Source organism: Cricetulus griseus, chromosome 8 (assembly GCF_003668045.3).
Source record: "Cricetulus griseus strain 17A/GY chromosome 8, alternate assembly CriGri-PICRH-1.0, whole genome shotgun sequence".
NCBI lineage: Eukaryota > Metazoa > Chordata > Mammalia > Rodentia > Cricetidae > Cricetulus > Cricetulus griseus.
The window spans coordinates 19674801-19692650 of record NC_048601.1 but is presented as its reverse complement, the minus strand read 5'-3'; the positions used below and the strand labels follow the sequence as shown (position 1 = coordinate 19692650).

Here is a 17850-nt window from a genome sequence, read left to right as displayed (position 1 = left end):
AATGCAACAGCTGTTTTACATATGGGCTATGAAGACCATATAAGAGACAACAGATTCTTTAATATGCTTAAGATCTTTCAACTGGGTTGGTTGCCATGCATATGCTGTCTGCCTCTGGGGGTGTCTTTTAGTTGGTTGCTTTTCCACCACCATGGCGGGTAGACTAGAGGTGTGTGCATAACGACTTTAGAATGATTGAAATACCTGTTCGAAGTAGGCACCTCAGATTGGAGCGAGTTTGCTTCCTCTTCATCAAATCGATCCTTCAGCCTGGCCAGGACAATCTCATGGGAGGTTTTAATCTCATTCACCATGAAAGATTCAAGGCATGATATAGAATCCACGATTTGCTTCAACAATTCTCCTGTAAGGTTTTCTCGAAGGGTAATACGTTCACCCCTAGCTAGCATCTTGGTGGAGTGGAGATAGCCATCCAGAGATTGAAATTTAGAATCAAGGTGATTTGCCTCAGCAATCGACTTGATAGACATTTCAAGTTTGTTATCCCTGTTCTGTAATTCATCTTGCAAGCTTTGAAACTCAGCTCTAATTCTACCATAGTCTCTCTCGCATTTTCCAGCCATTGATTTAATGGCATTATCCGATTGTTGAAGCCTATTCTGGGTATCTTGTACCTTCGTAACAAAGGAATAGGAGAGAGAGACTATTTGAGTTTCTAGCTGGTTACATATGTCCTTTAATTCATCACTGTCCCCTGCCTGTCTAGCCTCCAAAACATTCTTTGATTCATCATCGTCCGCTGCCTGCTTGGCTCATAACGCCTCTAAAATATTTTTTAGTTCATCATGGTCTGTTGCTTGACCTGTAAGGCCCCTACAGAATTATATTCTGTAATTCATCACAGTCTTCCCCGTGCCTAACCTGTAAAGCCTCTAAAATGGAGCATCTCTCTGTTTTTATGTTATTATAAATGTGCTGCATTTCAGCTTAGTAGTAGACAGATCTGCCTGTATCGTATAAAACATAGAACGAAGCCTATTTTCCAGTTTCTGTTCTACCATCTCCATAAGCGTATTTAGGTCATTCTTGTCCCTTCTAGAACCTCGTTACGCAAAGCTTGCATGTCCCGTAGGCGGGTGAGGAAATCAGCCTTCCCTTTGTTTCTGAGGAACGACAATATGTGAATTAATACATTCACAGCTAATAAGACATATAAGCCAATATTCAGCAAATCAGCCTGTTTCTCCAGCACTGAATGCGCATAAGAATAGGAGAGATTATATAGTGGGAAGGGCGACAGAAATTCGGCTACATACACTAGTAATGCCATTTTCAGGTGCAGTAACTACGTCTGACCAGGAGGTGGCGCAGTCGCGTCTATTTCGAGTAGGATCCGAACCTTTCAGAAAATTTCTAGCCACTAAGAAATTTTTAGAACGTACCTGGTGGGTATTGGCGTCAGGCAGGTGACCGTGCCCACAGCTAAATTTGAAAAGACTCACTCAGCAGCAGATGCATCCAGGGTCTGGCCCAGCGGATGGCGGGCGGAGCCCGGGAAACAAAGATAGCAGCGGTGAGAAGCCAAGGTGGGGACAGGTACAGCGGGAAATGGGGGACAGGAGTGCTAAGCCGCGGTGAGCGTTTTCTGTGGATTAAAGCTGCAAACCCTCGGCTGTGCCAGCCAGGTGGCTCTGGATTTCAGGCCTCGGGAACACACAGACAGCTAGATTTGAGCGTGAGTGTGGCGAACGCACAGCTTTTCCACCAGCAGCTAGGGTAGCTGCAGCACAAATTGGAAAGTGCTACAGGGAGTAGCAAAATCCGCAGGGGGGTTAGTGGAAGTGGTTTGGGAGGGAAGGACCAGGGAGCTTAACTCACTGTTTAGCGGCCTTGCATTTTCCACAGTCCCTGTGGCTTCTGGGCTGTAAAGCAGAGGCCCGGGATGCAAACACGGAGCCCTCGAGCCACACGGGTCATGGGGGTTCGGGAGATGGGCGCCAAGTGATGAGATAGATCCGCAGTCCGTATGGCTAAGGTTTCTTTATTCAGATAAACACCAGCCCAAACGCAAGCCAGAACGTGCCAGGGGCAGCAAGGCAGCCAGGCCAGAGAGAGGGACCAGAAAGAAGGGGCAGTTCACATGTCCATGGTCCCTTAAGAACCGATCCCATGTCACCTTAAACCTCCCCTCACCACGCCCTTACGGGCGTGTTCCAGCACGCCTGTCGGAGCTACTAGGAGGTGGGGCTACAGTGCCCTACAGAGGGTCTTAGAAACAACCCCCCCTCCCCCGACATCCACATCTCTGGGGCTGGCTGGCTCTTAGCGGCTCCAGTTTCTGCCCATATGCTGTATTGTCCATGTTTGTTCGGTACAGTTCTCTAGCACAAGCCTGTAGGGACCTGAGGGGTCCTTTCTGATCTCCAGACACCATGCAGTATCCTTGTTTTTGATGGATTGTCCCTACATGGAAGACACAAAAAGCAAGGTGTTTACTGTGTCCTCCACGGCAGCATATCCTCTGGCTCATCTGGGTGGTCAGATTTGTACTTCAGGGTTCCTCGGTCCTCTCCCAGAGGAGAAAGAGAAGCAAGGAGTAGACTTAGCCTGCCTATAGATCTCTGCCCAGCTGTGTGTACCAGCTAGGCAGCTGCAGCTATATGGTGCCTAACAGGGGTGAAAGGTCAGCCCTGCACTCAGCTGAGAGTCATGGCTGCATCCTGCAGGGCATCCCTCTGCCATTTGCCCTCCATTGAACTTCTTCACACTTGAGCCCACAAACCACCCCCTCAGGACCACACTTCCTTGTCCCCCTCCATCTTCACAGAGGGAGGTATAGAGCAGAAACCACGCAGGAATCTCAGCCTGTTTACCTCAGCCCTCTGAGCAGTACCCTCCCATCACTGCTCAATGAGCTATACTGCAGAACTGAGGTAGAGTCCTCACTTCCCAGGACCTTGAGAAACTTTGATAGCCTTTCCAAGTCTGATGTCCACCTCTCTAAAATGGGTTTAGAAATAATGTGAGGGTTGGGATTGGGATCACTGTTCCTAGAGTGGCCTAAGCCTGATACAAGAAAGTTGTGTGGTAGATCTATGTCCACCTCTGTGTACCCCCTCCCTGTTCCGTCTGAGAGGAAGGGAGAGAAGGAGGGAGACGGGAAGGAAGCCAACCCCTCTTTTTCTTCTACAGCCTCTCTCACCCCATTCATTCCGTTCCTTCCTTCTTATGGCCACAGCTGAGCAACTGGAAACCTTGTAGTCTGTGTACACTCTCTGCTCTCTGGACCCCACCCTTTGCACTCCTCATCTTTCCAAGGGAGTTCTCTCTTTCTGTACTCCCCACATCACTGGTGTGCAGCCCCCTGCACTCCTCAGCCATGGGTCCCCTCTACTCCTCCCACCGCCTTGAGAAGCCCCCTCTCTGGGTCTGTGCTGTCGCCTTCACCTTCACCCACCCTCCTCAGCCTTCTCACATGTATGTCCACGAGTCTCAAGACCTATCCTCTCCTGAAAAGGGTCTGTTCTCAATCACCAACACTGGCTCCCTTGTGCTCCTCGGAGGTCACGACCTCCTCTGAATGACTCAAGACTCAGAACCATGAGCATAGAAGTAAACAGAAGGAACATCTAACCCCATCTGCCTCTCAGCTCTTGGGAAATGTTTTAGTAGAACAATTTGTAAGTTGGGGCTATAAAGTAAATAGGGTATAGTACAGACTGGTGTAGGGGGAAATGCTGACCATACCTGCTTGGGGGCTGGCACAGGTGACACTGACCACACACACTTGGGCATGGTCAGAGTGACATAGCAAGACTTTAAGTATGCGGCTCCCTCTGTTGCATGACCCTCCTGGTTGTACAGGAGACTGGGTATCCAATCAAATACTGTTTTTATATCTAAAAGTTCCTGCTTCTAGGACCTAACATGGATAGGAAAGGACTGGAGAGAAGGAATTGGCTTAAGTGAATTTAGCATTAGGCATTATCCAATCACCTTCCTCTTTAACTTGTAGAGTTCTTGTCATAGAGGCCACATAAACAGACCTGGCCTCGACCTCAGAGTGGCAGACAGAATGCCCTGTTGTCTTGCAAGTCTCCCACTCAGATAGAAACACCCTGTCCCCCTTCAACCTCAATGAGTAGGTAATGCAATGGCTTATCTCCCTGTTGACCTGACTGGGTTTGGAATTGCCAAGAAGACATGCTCTTGGGTGTTTTCAGCAAAGTTAACTGAGGTAGGAAGACTCATGCTAAATTTGGATGGCACCATCCCATGAGCTGGGATCTGAGGCTGAATAAATAGGGAAAAATGGAGAAAGCAGCATTCACCAGCTTCCTGCATTAGCACACCTTCTTCACCATGGAAGACTGTATCCCCTCAAACCATGAGCCAAAGGATACCCCTTCTGCCTTAAGTTGCATTTGTCAAACACTTTGTCACAATACCGAGGAAAGTCACTAATACAGCCATCTTCTAAAACCCTCCTGGGAAGACAACTTTCCAAATGTTTGAATAATTATTTTTCTAAGATAAACAGTATCTTTAATTTCAGGAGCTTTGCCATAAAATATGACATTAAGGGAACCTAACACATTCCCAAAGATTTGGTATCTATTTGCTACCAGGAAGAATGTGCTATGTTTAAGAAAAGTCATCATCTTACTAACAGTGTGATACCAATTTTAAGATGTGTCATTGAATAATTGAATTTGTGACTTCATGTTGAGATTGTACTTTGTAAACACTTAGGAGATTAAGGCTCATTAAATTTAAGGTTAAATACTGGGAGTGATTTTTGAACTTAGTCTTCAGTGGGTAAGGAAATTCAATTTATTAAACCATAAAAAGACCAGATAAAATTAATGCTGCAGCATGGCTAGGTTTGTACATGAAGTAACAAGTCCATTAAGGATTTAAAATCCCAATGGTACACTAGACCTGCCACATGCTGGGCCACTGACTAGAGAAGCCATGACAGTACAAGGCAGCCTGCTCTTGCAGGACAGTCTCAGAACCACTTCCCCAGCAACTCCTCAATATCCCCAGGGTCTAGAATGCCTCTCAAGGACCTGTGTGGTAAGGCCTTGTCCCTCAGCATGACACTATTAGAAGGGGATGGCAACTACTTAGAGGTCTTCAGTTATTGGGACACAATATCAAAAGGAGTCATCAGAGCCCAAGCCCTTTCTCTTTCTCTTCTGCCCCTTGAAGCTTCATGATCTGAGTGTGTTTTGATTCACCAGGTGTTCCCGCCATGATGTGCTGACTCACTGCAGGCCTCAAACCATGAGGACAACTGGCCAGGACCTAGACTTTACCAATGTAAATGCTCTCCTTTTATGAACTGATTATCTCAGGTACTTGTGACAGTGATGGAGAGTTGATGAGACTCTTCTTCTTAGGGAAGAACAGCATAACCCTGTCTTAGTTCACCTCTCCAAGCTGATAATCCAAGTGGGACAATCTTTCACTTGGTCCTCAACCACTTGTCAAGTGTCTGCCAGATGCTCCAGATGCAGCCACCACAGAGTGACAGACAAGAGCCAAAACCCAGCCAGGCCCTGACCTTACAGGCCACAGCTCTATGATGGAAAGAGGTAGGTAAGGCCAGGCATGTCAGTGCACACCTGTAATCCCAGCACTCTGGAGGCTGAAGCCTGGAAGTTCCAAGTCACAGAGTGAGATCCTGTTTCAAAAAGCAAAGTTCAAGTAAACATTATTCTAAGAGACAACAAGACAAGGGTTCTAAGAAAACACAGAAGTACCATCCCACTGTCATGGCTCTCAGAAGGCCCCCTCAAGGAAAGACTGCCTGGACACACAGGAATACTTTTTCTGGTCCTGGTGGGGAAAATAATGCCTGCATAGGGCTTCAGGGAGTCTGGCCACTAACTGTCACTAGAGATGAGAGTGTTTCTCCTCTCTCTCTCTCTCTCTCTCTCTCTCTCTCTCTCCCTCCCTCCCTCTCTCTCTCTCTCTCTCTCTCTCTCTCTCCCTCCCTCTCTCTCTCTCTGTGTGTCTCTGTCTCTCTGTCTCTCTGTCTCTCTCTGTGTGTGTCTGTCTCTCTCTGTCTCTCTCTCTCTGTGTGTGTCTGTCTATCTGTCTCTCTCTCTGTCTCTCTCTCTGTGTGTATCTGTCTGTCTCTCTCTCTCTGTCTCTCTCTCTGTGTGTCTCTGTCTCTCTGTCTCTCTCTCTCTGTGTGTGTCTGTCTCTCTCTGTCTCTCTCTCTCTCTGTCTCTCTGTCTCTGTGTGTGTGTGTGTGTGTCTGTCTCTCTCTGTCTCTCTCTCTGGGTGTGTGTCTGTCTGTCTCTCTCTCTGTCTCTCTCTCTCTCTATCTCTATCTCCATCTCTCTCTCCACACCTCCTCCTTCCCTTCCTCTCCTTCCTCCTCATAATCAATGTTATATGTTCAGGGAGACCGTAAAACCTCTGAATTTGTTTTGCACATATTTTTCCTGAAGGGATGTCCATAGCCGACAGCAAACTCTAAAAAATAAAACAAAGCCAGTCGTGTTTGGATTCTATCCTAGATCTCTGGACCATGTAGCCTCTGGCTCCTGGTACTCCAAGCTGTGTCAGGGGTGAGCTCACTCTTGTGGCATGGGTCTCGGGCTAGACCAGCCCTTGGTTGGCCACTCCCACAATCTCTGTGTCACCCTTACCCCAGCACATGCCATAGGCAGGACAGACTCAAACACGACTAGAGGAAAAAGAAGTATCAATGTAATGACGCCTAATGATATTCTCCTATTCTCAATAGTGATCAGAGAGGCTTCATCCGGCAACTGGTAGAAATAGATGCAGAGACCCACAGTCAAACTTTAGGCCACACTAGGGGAATCCTGCTGAAGAAAGGGAAGAAGGAGTAGGAACCAGAAGAACGTCACAAGAAAACCCACAGAAACAACTAACCTGACTCACAGGGGCTCACAGAGACCGAATCAACAACCAGGGAGCCTACATGGGACTGGCCTAGGCCCTCTGCATATATGTGACAGTTGTGTAGCCTGGTCTTCTTGCGTGATTCCTAACAGTGGAACAGGGACTGTCACTGACTCTTTTACTGGCTTTTGGGACCCTACTCCTCATACTGAGTTGCCTTGACCAGCCTTAATACAAAGGGCGTGTGCTTAGTCTCACTGCAACATGAGCCATGTTTTGTCCATATCCATGGGAGGCCTGATCTTTCTGATAGAAATGAAGGGGCAGTAGATGGGGAGGGGGGGACAGAGGGAGGTAGTGTGGGGCTGGGAGGAGAGGAGGGAGGGGAAACTGGGGTCAGGATGTGTAGCCAGCCCCTAAGTAGGCGTGGCTACAGCCTGACTCCGTATTGGTAATTTCCCAATTTAAGGATGTAAAATAAATATTTTTTTAAAACAAAGCAATGACAACAAAACAAACAAACAAACAAATACCACGTTGGCTTTAAGAAGTTATTTGTAGCACTGGAGAGATGCCTAGCACTTAAGAGCTCCTGCTGCTTTTTGCAGAGACCCAGACTTTGGTCCCCAGCACCTCTACTGGGCAGTTCACAACCACTTGTACCTTCAATAAAATAAATGTAAATAATGTAAATAAATAAGTTTTTAAAAGTTATTTGCTAGCTGGGCATGGAAGTTCATGCCTGTGCTTAACTCCAGCTCTCAGGACATTGAGGCAGAAGGATCTTGAGTTCTAGGCTAGCCTGGGATACAGAGTGAAAATGTGAAAGTAAAAGAAAAATGTCCATGCGTTTCTAAATGTAGCCCCTGATCCTGATGGAGTAGTCAGGTGTTCAGTGACATGAAGACAGGCAGGTTAGCATATCTTCCCCACAGGACATCATGGTCCTACCCAAGTGGCCTAAGACCCAACCAGCCCTTTGAAGCATCCTTCACATAGAAAGAATTTACACATAGACTGTAGTCAGTGAGGTTCCTTATGTTACTGTCACAGGACATCTGGCAAATTCTATCCACCCTGTTCTGGTCATTCAATGCTGATGACAAAGGTAGAGCTTTGTTGTTCTTTGAGGTATTGTCTCAGGGTATAGCCCTGGGCTGGCCTAGAACTCACTCTGTAGACCAGGCTGGCCTTGAGCTTTTGGTAATCCTCCTGCCTCTGCACCCTGAGGGGCTAGGGTTATAGGTATGCATTCAACTGAAGGAAGGGCTTTCACATATTTCCACCTAGTGCCCCCAAGTCTGGTACTTACTACTAATGAAAATTAAAGACAGTGATGCATAGGTATCAAATGTTCCTGTGTGCTGGACATGTGCCAAATTCTTGTCACATGCTATCTCACTCAATCCCATAAAGTGGATATTTATTGTCTCCATTTTACACCTAAGGAAAACCAGCTACAGAGAGGTTAGGAAACTTTCTAAAAGTGATGGTTGAGAGCAGGTTGTGCCCAGACTCTTTGGAACCACAGCAATCTGAAGTGTTTCTCTCTCTTAGCCACTTCTCTGTATCCAGGACACCCAGCTTCACAGTCAGTTCCATCGATGCAAAACATTCTGTTGTCTTAAGGAAGCACGGTCGCCATGTAACCTTTGTGAAGTGCCACTCTGATGGATCAGGAACTATCAACCCTGAGGCAGCAACACACAGCAAAAAGATGGTGGCACAGCAAATCCTGAGATGATTCTTAGGGGGTTTTGTTAGTGTGTGTGTCCGTGTGTCCGTGTGTGTCTGTGTCCGTGTGTGTGTGTCCGTGTGTGTGTGTCCGTGTCCGTGTGTGTGTGGTTTTCTTCCTACACACTGGCACAAAAGGGTCATTTTTGTAAAGCACTACAGATTACAACCAATCCTGAACCTTTCATGCTGTATTTGGATAGCTTCCCTTTCAAACCCAAGCAACTCACCTGTTGAAAATCCCAGTAGATGTACTGCCCTCTTTTGGCTGCCTCGGAACACAGCTCCAACGTGGGGTCCTCCCCATGGCCAGAGTCCGTCAGGCAGTATTGTTCATGGATGTCTTCTTTTGCAATTAGTTCCCCCACGTAGAATTCCCCAGAGAGGAGGTAGTACACATTCTACAAGAGAACAAGGACACCTTGCTGGGCCCAGTCGATAGGGAAGCCTCAGCCATTAAACTGTACTCTAGAAAGCCTAGCTACAGAGAGGGCTGAGAACATTCTAAAAGTGCCTGGGATGGGATTTGAGCCCAAACCCTCTGGGACCACAGCAGTCTTACGTATTTTCCCTTCTCAGCCACCCTCTGTGTTCAGGAGACCCAACTTCACAGCCAGCTCCAAGGTGGTAGTTTTCTCCTTGTACACTGCCATAGAAACTTCAGGAATTTGGGGAAGACATGAGGGAGAGCATGAGCATCCTGGGACATGGGGCTCACTGCCTTTCTCCCCAGCCTTAGCATATTCTAGGAAGAAGGGCAGACACAAGAAGGGGCAGTCAGCCCATCCTCATTCCTGTGATGGCCTGGCTCATGTCCCCTCAGAGGCTCATAGGTTTTGGATGATTGGTGACCAGCTGGTGGATCCAATCACTGAGAGTTGACTGGGTCCTGGGCATGCCAACCTAACCAATGGATTCATCATCTCCTTGATAGATTCATAATTTGATGATATTGTTGGGGGGGTTAGTTGGAGTTGGCTACTGGGAACATGTCCTTAGGAACTGCATCTTGTCCCTGGTCGCTTCCGCACCCTTCCTATACTTGCACCCCGGCTAGCAATTTTGATACAATGTTCTGCCTCTCCAGAGGCCCACAGCACTGAAGCCATGTAACCACCTACTGGAATCTTGAGCCAAAATAAATCTTTTGATCCTAAGTTGTTGATCATGGGTATTCTACCACAGCAATGACTAACTGGTGAACACAGTTCTAAAAGCATCATTGCTTTGTATGGATTATGAATGGGGCTTATCTTTGAAGAATTCCCTCAACTTAAGATCAGACACCATCAATAGAAGGCCAAGTGATGCTGATAATCCAAGTGATGCTGGTCAAGGGGAAACAGCAGCCTTCCTTCTATTTCCCAACCTGATACAGATCTTCAGTAAGCTTGGACGAGTCTTTGTGGCTCAGCTTTCCAACTGTTCTGTGGCTATTACCTCTACCAGGTACCCCCTAAAAGTTCTCTGCAAGGACAATGTATAAAGTAAAATGATAACAGGCAACGTTGCTCACGTAAATGGCTTGCCTAGCATGCAGGAAGCTCTGGGTGTGATCCCTGGCACTGCATAACCGGGTGAGCTGGTAAGCATATGTAGACCCAGCACCTGGAATGAGGTAAATGGAAGCAGGCAAACCAAGATTTGGGGTGGCAAAGCTAGAAATATGGCTCAACAGTTAGGAGCTCAGTTCAGTTCCCAGCATCCACATAATGGTCAATAACCATCTGTAACTCCAGTTACCAGGGATCCTATGCCCTCTCCTGATCTCTGTGGGCACTGGGCACCAGACACTCAGGTAATGCACCTACATGTATGTAGGCAAAACACTCATACACATAAAATGCCTCTTTAAACACGTTTTTAAAAATAAAGTAAGATAATATATCTGTATTCTCAATGGCAGAGTTCCTAAGGACAGCCTCCACTTGTTGTCATATCTATTCCAACCTGCACAGGGATCTTCCTTCTTACTCTCTTCACTAGCCTGCTTCCTCCTGCAGGAGCATAATTGCCAAGGCATACATCAGAAGAATGAATAGCAGAGCCACAATTTTAAGAGGAAAAGCAGTGATGGGGAGACTGCCAGTCAAACTGTCACCCGGAGAATGAATGTCATCAGCAGAACCTTCCTGCCTGTTCTCCCCACCCCCATGGGCCTGCCTGTCACTGTGTGAATGAACAGTACATGCTTGCACACTACCCAGAATGCTCATCTCCGGCCTCCCCCATCCTCTAACACTAAGGAAACTCTAACCTGTGGCACAGATTCCCTGAGCCAGTATGGACCCACTACCTTAGCAGGGATGCCAGTGAGATACCTGAACACTGAACTCATGGCAAGGTTCCATTTTGAGAAAGTTGCCTGGAACAGGTTCCCGGGCCAGGCAAACACTTTCATCCAGTGAATTTTTCATCTAAAAAAGAAAACACAACCACACTGTTGGAAAGAATCACAGAAAGAAGACACCTGTATTTTTTGGTTTGGGTTTTGGTTATACCAAGGGACGACAGAAAACATTACCAGCAGAGGGCGATCTGATCCAGCCCAATTTAGAGGAGTGATGTCACCCAAGGGATGAGGAGCTAAGGGGGCCAAGCGAGGGATGCAGTTTGCAAAGGGACATAGGTGGAGGAGGAAAAGAACATGATGTTGAGAAGAAAGGAAGCTCTCCGGACCAAGAAGTAAGAGCAGCAGTTGAAGGGGCTTTGGACAGGATGGGTTTGGGACTACCCTTGACTGCTTTGTGTTTCGAGCCTTGTCTTTTCACAATGAAACAGTTCAAATCCCACACGTACTCTTCCATAGCAGACAATGTTGGGGATTGGCTTCAGAAGTGGGTAGATAGTTTTCAGGTACCAGTCAAAGGTTTTGCATTTCAGTTTCTCCCGGAGTGCCTTTCTGGAAGAAATATCCCCATAGTCGATTCCAGAGTTCTGAAGAGAAAATACGGGTGGTATGTGTTCATTAGACTTCAAAACACCCTTGTCTCCATCGGTTGCTGTGGACTATGTGGGCACTGGCTGTTTCCTTGGAACCTATAGATGATGACCTTGGAAAGCAGAAGCCTGGAGCCTAGGAGCCCAGGCTGGCTTCTTATCCTCACAGAGCCTATATGAGGGCCACTCAAGCTGATTTCTCATGACTGATTTCTTCTGTTTTGAGATGCCACTGGCATCAAAAAGATATAAGATACAATAGCCAAAAATGCTTAAGCAAATCTTCCAGTACCAAGAATCTGACTGTGATGGGAACTTTGTAGAAGTGGTGTTTGCGAGGAGCCACTATGAAGGGAAACTAAGGGAGGCACACAGAGAAGGAATGCAGAAACTATGTGTATCTACAATCTTTGCAGAATTCTTGTGAAGTCTGTTTCTGATGGTACTGAAGGCACCAGCTGCCCCTTTCGGCAGTCATGACAGTAACACGTGCTCACCATGACCTTGCCTTGGTCACTAAGAGGTCAGATGCCTGCCTCGTGGCAAGGAACCAATCAGAAGTTAACTGGTGGTGCCATGCTTTACGGCTCTGGGTGTGCTTTACGGACAAGCGCACAGCAATGACGCAGAGAGCATAGCAACCACCCTGGGAGGGCCTATGGGCCATATCAACCAATTGGCCAATCAACACAGGGCAAACCCTCCAAGCCTGGAGGCTCACCAATCCTGAGCCTGTGCGTACCCCTAGACACTCCCCTTACGCTGCCCTAAAAGATCTCTATGCAGCCGGTTCGAACTGTCTTTGCTAGCCATCCACAATGGGGGGTGGGTGAAAGACCTGAGCTAACATGGGGTTAGCTCGTTAAATAACAATAAAGCCTCATGCAGTTTGCAGCAAGTTTTCGAATCTGCCTGGTGATTGGGGTGACCGCAGTCCTGGGCTGGGACCCCGGAGGCCTGAGTTTTCCGGGGGTCTAGCAGTACTTAGTTCATTGACTTAGGGAACTTCCTTTACATCATGGCACAATTGGAATACAACACTGAAGAGACAGGACGATAAGGTGATGGGTGTGTGTGTGGTGGGGGGAGTGTGCTCATTTGCCTACCAAGCCTGTTATCCTGAACACCAGGTAACTTCCTCTCCCAACAGAAAGCTAACAGCAGAAGCCTGCTGGCACCTTAGTAACCGCTTTCATGACTTTGAACTCTGACTGAGGTTCAGGAATTCCTGCACATTTTATCTTCTCCTGATCTAGTGGTTCCTGAGTCACACCCCGATCCTGGTCTCTAGGCTTTTCCTTCTTGGCTAATTCCACAGCCCCTCTCACAGCCCAAACTCACTAGCTTTCTGGAGACTCCCAAACATGCCCTGGAAGAGGAGTTTGCCAATGAGATGACCAGTCTCTGTGAGCCAGGCATGCCTCAACAAACAGGATCCAGAGGTCAGGGAGAGGGCACAGCACAGCAGCCTCAGGCAGATGGGAGAAAGTGGGCTCAGCTCAGAGCACCCCCATTCATGTGAGTCCAGCAATGCTACAGAACCTCCTCTCACACAGCCTGCCGTATCTGTGCCCCCTTCTGAGAGCAAATGCCTGGCCTGGGTATGAAGCTCTGTTGGTAGAATGCTGCCTCACATGCATGGAGTCCTGGGTTCGATCCCCAGCACTGCCTGAAACCAAGTGTGGTGGCACAAGCTCATAATCTTAGCCCTTAGGAAATGGCAGTAGGAGGGTCAGCAACCCAGGGTCACCCTCAGGTATGCAGCAAGTTCACAGCCAGCCAGGGCTACATGAGTACCTGCTTTAGAGGAAGATGGAGGGGTAAAGGCCCCGTGTTCTACCCTTCTCGCTATCAAATGAAGAACAAGAAATCTGGAAGGCAGACATGTTTGAGTTTTGTCTCTGCTCCCCACTGTCTGGACCAGTATTATCTTCAACAATTTCTTTCCAACTCTTCTTGTTCCTGGACTTCCTCATTCATAAAACACCCTGTGGGTGCACTCTGATAGATAAAGAACTCATATACGAGCCAGTATGTTGGCTTGGACCTATATTCCCCACACTGAGGAAGCTGTGGCAGGATTGCCACGAGTTCTAAGCCAGCCTGAGATACTGTGAAGACCCCACATTTAAAAAACAAAAAAGTCAAAGGAGAAAAACAAATGCATCAAGCAGCATCTGGACACAGTGCTACCCTTCTATACAACTGTGAACTGTTGTCAAACTGAAGACCATACATTAATCCGTCGAGCCTAGATGTTATGCTTGTCCCATAGCTTCTCCCCGCCCCATTACTGATACTACCTCTTCCTTCATTTTTTCCTTCTGCTCAATCCATGACCAACCTTGAGAGGCATGTTCCAGGCCAAGTAGACCATGTATTTGTGTTTGTCCATCCAGCTTTCAGCCACTCTCAGAGCGTTCCGCCGCAAGGGAATCTCTAGGTCCATGGCATAGGGCTTGTGGTATCTCTCCAGGTGAGCGACCCGGGAGCAGGGCAAGATCTCAATCTTCCCTCCACACTGCCACACCTGCAGGAGAGAAACACCTTCCTTTAATACCAGGGTCCTACAGCCAGTGAACTGGAAAAGGAATCCCATTGAGACCCCTATTTTTTTTCTCCTTCAAGACAGCGTTTCTCTGTGTAACAGCGCTGGCTGTCCTGGAACTTGCTTTGTAGACCAGGCCTTGAACTCACAGAGATCTGCCTGCCCCTGCCTCCCTAGTGCTGAGATTAAAGGCCTGTGCCACCTCCCCTTTTGAGGCTGGGTCTCACCCTGTAGCTCAACTTGGCCTGGAGCTCACTATTTAGCCCACACTGGCCTCGTTGCAATCTTCCTGCCTTAGCTCCTTGAGTGCTGGGATTAGGGACATGAACCACCACAACCAGCTTGGAAAACTTGGGTTTTCCCGCTCCCACCTCCATGGTACCTCCCCAACTTCTTACATCAATCGACCTAGTCTGTCAAACTGCTTCTCTTCCGAAAGAGGCTCAAAGAAGGGACTTGCCTGCTACTCAGAATGAGAAAGCCCAAGAAGCCAGAGGCTCTGTGCTTTGAGCCATTCGCCAGCTTCCCATAATTCTTTTCTAGAGGCCTCCCTGGTCCCTCCTCCTGGGGTCAGCATCCTCCCTGAGCCTTCCCCTTGAGTATGAGCCTGCCACCTTCCACCCAACAAACCATGGCAGGGACAGCAGGGTGCTTTGAATATGTGTGTGCTTATGTGATAAAAGAAAGCACTGCCCATCCTGCTCGAAGACATAATCTTTTGCTGTGGGATAAGCTACCAAATAGGGAGAGACACATGACCAGAAACTAAGAGTGGCTTCCAAGTGCCAGTCGGCAAATAAAACCTGAATGCTGCCTCAATTGGTAAGACTTGAATGTTGCCTCAGTTGGCAAGACTTCAATGTTGCCTCAGTTGGTAAGACTTCAATGTTGCCTCAGTTGGTAAGACTTCAATGTTGCCTCAGTTGGTAAGACTTCAATGTTGCCTCAGTTGGTACAACTTTAAGGAGATGAATGCTATCAACATCCTGTGACCTTAAAAGCAAATCCTTCCTCAGCCCAGCCAAGTAAAAGCCCAACACTGACTGCCCATTGGTTTTCAGCCTTGCATAGACCCTTAATCCCAGATGCTATGAGTTTATAAGTATATCTTGCTAGGTTTGATGATGCGCACCTGTAACCTCAGCCCTCGGCAGACAGAAGCAGGAGTATTGTATGTCCAAGAACACTTTGATCTACAAGTTGCAAGCCAGCCAAGGCCACAATGAGACCCTGTCTAGAGGGGGAAAAAGATGAAAAGAAAAGGGAGGAGAGAGTGTGGTGGGAGCACAAAGGGGGAAGACACAGGGAAAGACCTTTCCAGGACTTTCTGGCCCAGGCCTGTCATTCCAGCTACCACAGAGGCTGAGGGAACATCTGAAAGTCAACACTTAATCTGAACTACAGAGTCTGTTCAAGGCCAGCCTGGGCCGTTTAGTGGGTCACATCTCAAGGCTGAAAGTAAAAAGAGGCTTGGGAATATAGCTCAGTGGTAATGAGTCCCCAGGGCTTAAGGAAAAAGAAAAGAATGTGTCCTGCTCTAAGGTTTCCAATTTGACCTAATGCTGTTACACAACGACAAATAACTAACTTGCGCAATTCTTCCCCATATTCCCATGACTTGTGGTCTGACTGTGAATACTCTTGCAACCAACCTGATGGAGCACCAGCTCACTCTCTGAACATATGTGCTCATATTTGGCCTCAAATATATGAGATTCCTGAAGATTTATGTTCTCGATGAAATGGTATGCGTGTCTGGGGTGAGGGTTGGTGGTACGTGCATGTGAATACAGATGCCCACAGGGACTAGAAAAGGACATCAGACCCCTGGAGATGGAGTTAAAAGTCATGAGCTGCCCACCATGGGTGCTGGGAATTGAACTCCGATTGTCTGTAAGCACACTACACGCTCTTAACCACCGAGCCATTTTTTCCAACCTTCCCCAAATAGTTTTGGTGACAGTGGATAAAAGAATTTTCTCATCCTACTGGGTGGATGTCATATTTCCTGTGTCTTCTCTTCATGGTGACCTGATGTGGTGGCAATTTCTGGCAAAAATCTGACAAGTTGCTCCAATTTAGTTTGGCAACCTCCTGCACCCTCCCTGACCCAAGAGCTCCTGGGCCGCACCCTGCCAATTCAGTTGGCAGAGCAGAAGTGTGTCCACCTGAGGAATGAGTGAGGGAAAAGTGACATTCAAAATTGGTGTCCCCCACCTCTACTCCTTCAGCTCTTGACCCATGGAGGAGTTTCCTTCCTGAACAGCCAGGCTTGGAGTCAGGCTGGCCTATGTTCACATCTGGACTCCGCATCTGCCTAGCTAAACAAAACTCCACCTTGCCTGAGCCTCTGATTATTCACGCACAGAGCCAGCCACCATCTGGGCTGTTGGGACAACTCAGGGACATACCAAGAACAACAGCTAGTGGCTACTTCACAGTAACACAAGCATATCTTTTTCTCCAAGTCCTTCTCTGGCTCCTCTCGTTAGATCAGATCTTGTAGGTGTTATATCTTAATCTAATTTGTTTCTGTTTTTTTTCCATTCAACCATTTAAAAATTAAAATTTAAATACTGGGGCCTGAAGAAATGGCTCAGTGGTCTAGAGAATTGGTTCCTATCCCAGATGTCCTGGGTTAGATTCTATGGCTACTCGTAACTGTCTTTAACTCCAATTCCAAGAGGATCTGATGCCCTCTTCTGGCCCCCAGAGGCACTGCATACATGTGGTGCACAGAACAGACAAAATACCCACATGCATAAAATAAAATTAAAAAAAATTCAACACAAGGTAAAGGATGTTCGCTCATGCCTATAATCCAAGTACAAGAGATGCAGAGGTAGGAGATCACCACAAGTTCAAGGCCAGGTTGGACAAAAAGCAAGACTCTGTTCAAAAACAAAACAAAATGAAAATTCACCTTTTATTTCAGTTTTTACAGTTGATGAGATTTTCCAACTCCTGTAAATTTAGGAAATGAAAAAACTGTAACAGTTTGCACAAAAACCTTTGCATCCCTATTAGAAGTAAAGATTGTTTATAAAATAATAAATTTTATCAATTGCTCTTGCTGAATACTTTTAAACTTGGCTATTTCAATGTATTTACTTATTTATTCATTGGTTAATTTATTTTTAATTAAATTGTGTTTATAAGTGTTGTGCTTGCCTATATAGATGTGTATGCATGTGGAGATCCAAGGAGAACCTGGAAAGACTTCCACCGGACCTGAAGCTCATCCGCTGAGCTAAGCTGGCTGGCCAGAGAGCCTCAGAGATCCCCTCGTCTCCACCTCACCTCCCTTCCCAAGACTGGGGTTACAGGCATGCACCCTCGTGCCATGCTTCTTATGTGAGTTCCAGGGATCCTAATGCAAGTCCTCACACTTGGTTATTTGCTTATAATATATTATTCCATTCTTTGAGACCTCTGGCCTTTGAACTCATGGTAATCCTGCCTGAGCCTCCTGTGTGCTGGAATTACAGGCACAAACCACCACCTCTGGCTTTTACTATCCCAGAGGATTCTTATTTTCCAAATCTATCTCTTTTCCTCTCACCCCTTCCACAGACATGAAGTTTCTACTCATAACACCTGTCTTACTGCTTTTTATGAATTTAATCCTCCCCACATAGAACAGAGGTATTTTTTATACTCATTTAATAACTTGTCTATGTTTGTCAGTGATATAGGAATGTAAGTTATTAGGACCATTATAGAAAACAATATGCAGGGTCCTTGGGGTTCTTTGAAAGAAAATGGCCCCTAAAGGGAGTGGC

General features: G+C 47.1%; 1 protein-coding gene across 1 annotated transcript in view; it reads right to left on the bottom strand.

Annotated features, from left to right (window-relative positions):
* Positions 1 to 2283: 2283 nt before the first annotated feature.
* The window catches only part of Galnt8 (polypeptide N-acetylgalactosaminyltransferase 8), a 41358-nt gene continuing 25791 nt past the window's right edge, over positions 2284 to 17850 (bottom strand). Inside the window, exons 7-11 of the mRNA XM_027428334.2 lie at positions 13865 to 14050; positions 11380 to 11517; positions 10902 to 10997; positions 8811 to 8981; positions 2284 to 2424 (exon numbers count right to left, since the gene is read on the bottom strand). Coding sequence (XP_027284135.2) covers positions 2284 to 2424; positions 8811 to 8981; positions 10902 to 10997; positions 11380 to 11517; positions 13865 to 14050 — 732 coding nt within the window. The remainder of the gene's footprint in view (positions 2425 to 8810; positions 8982 to 10901; positions 10998 to 11379; positions 11518 to 13864; positions 14051 to 17850) is intronic.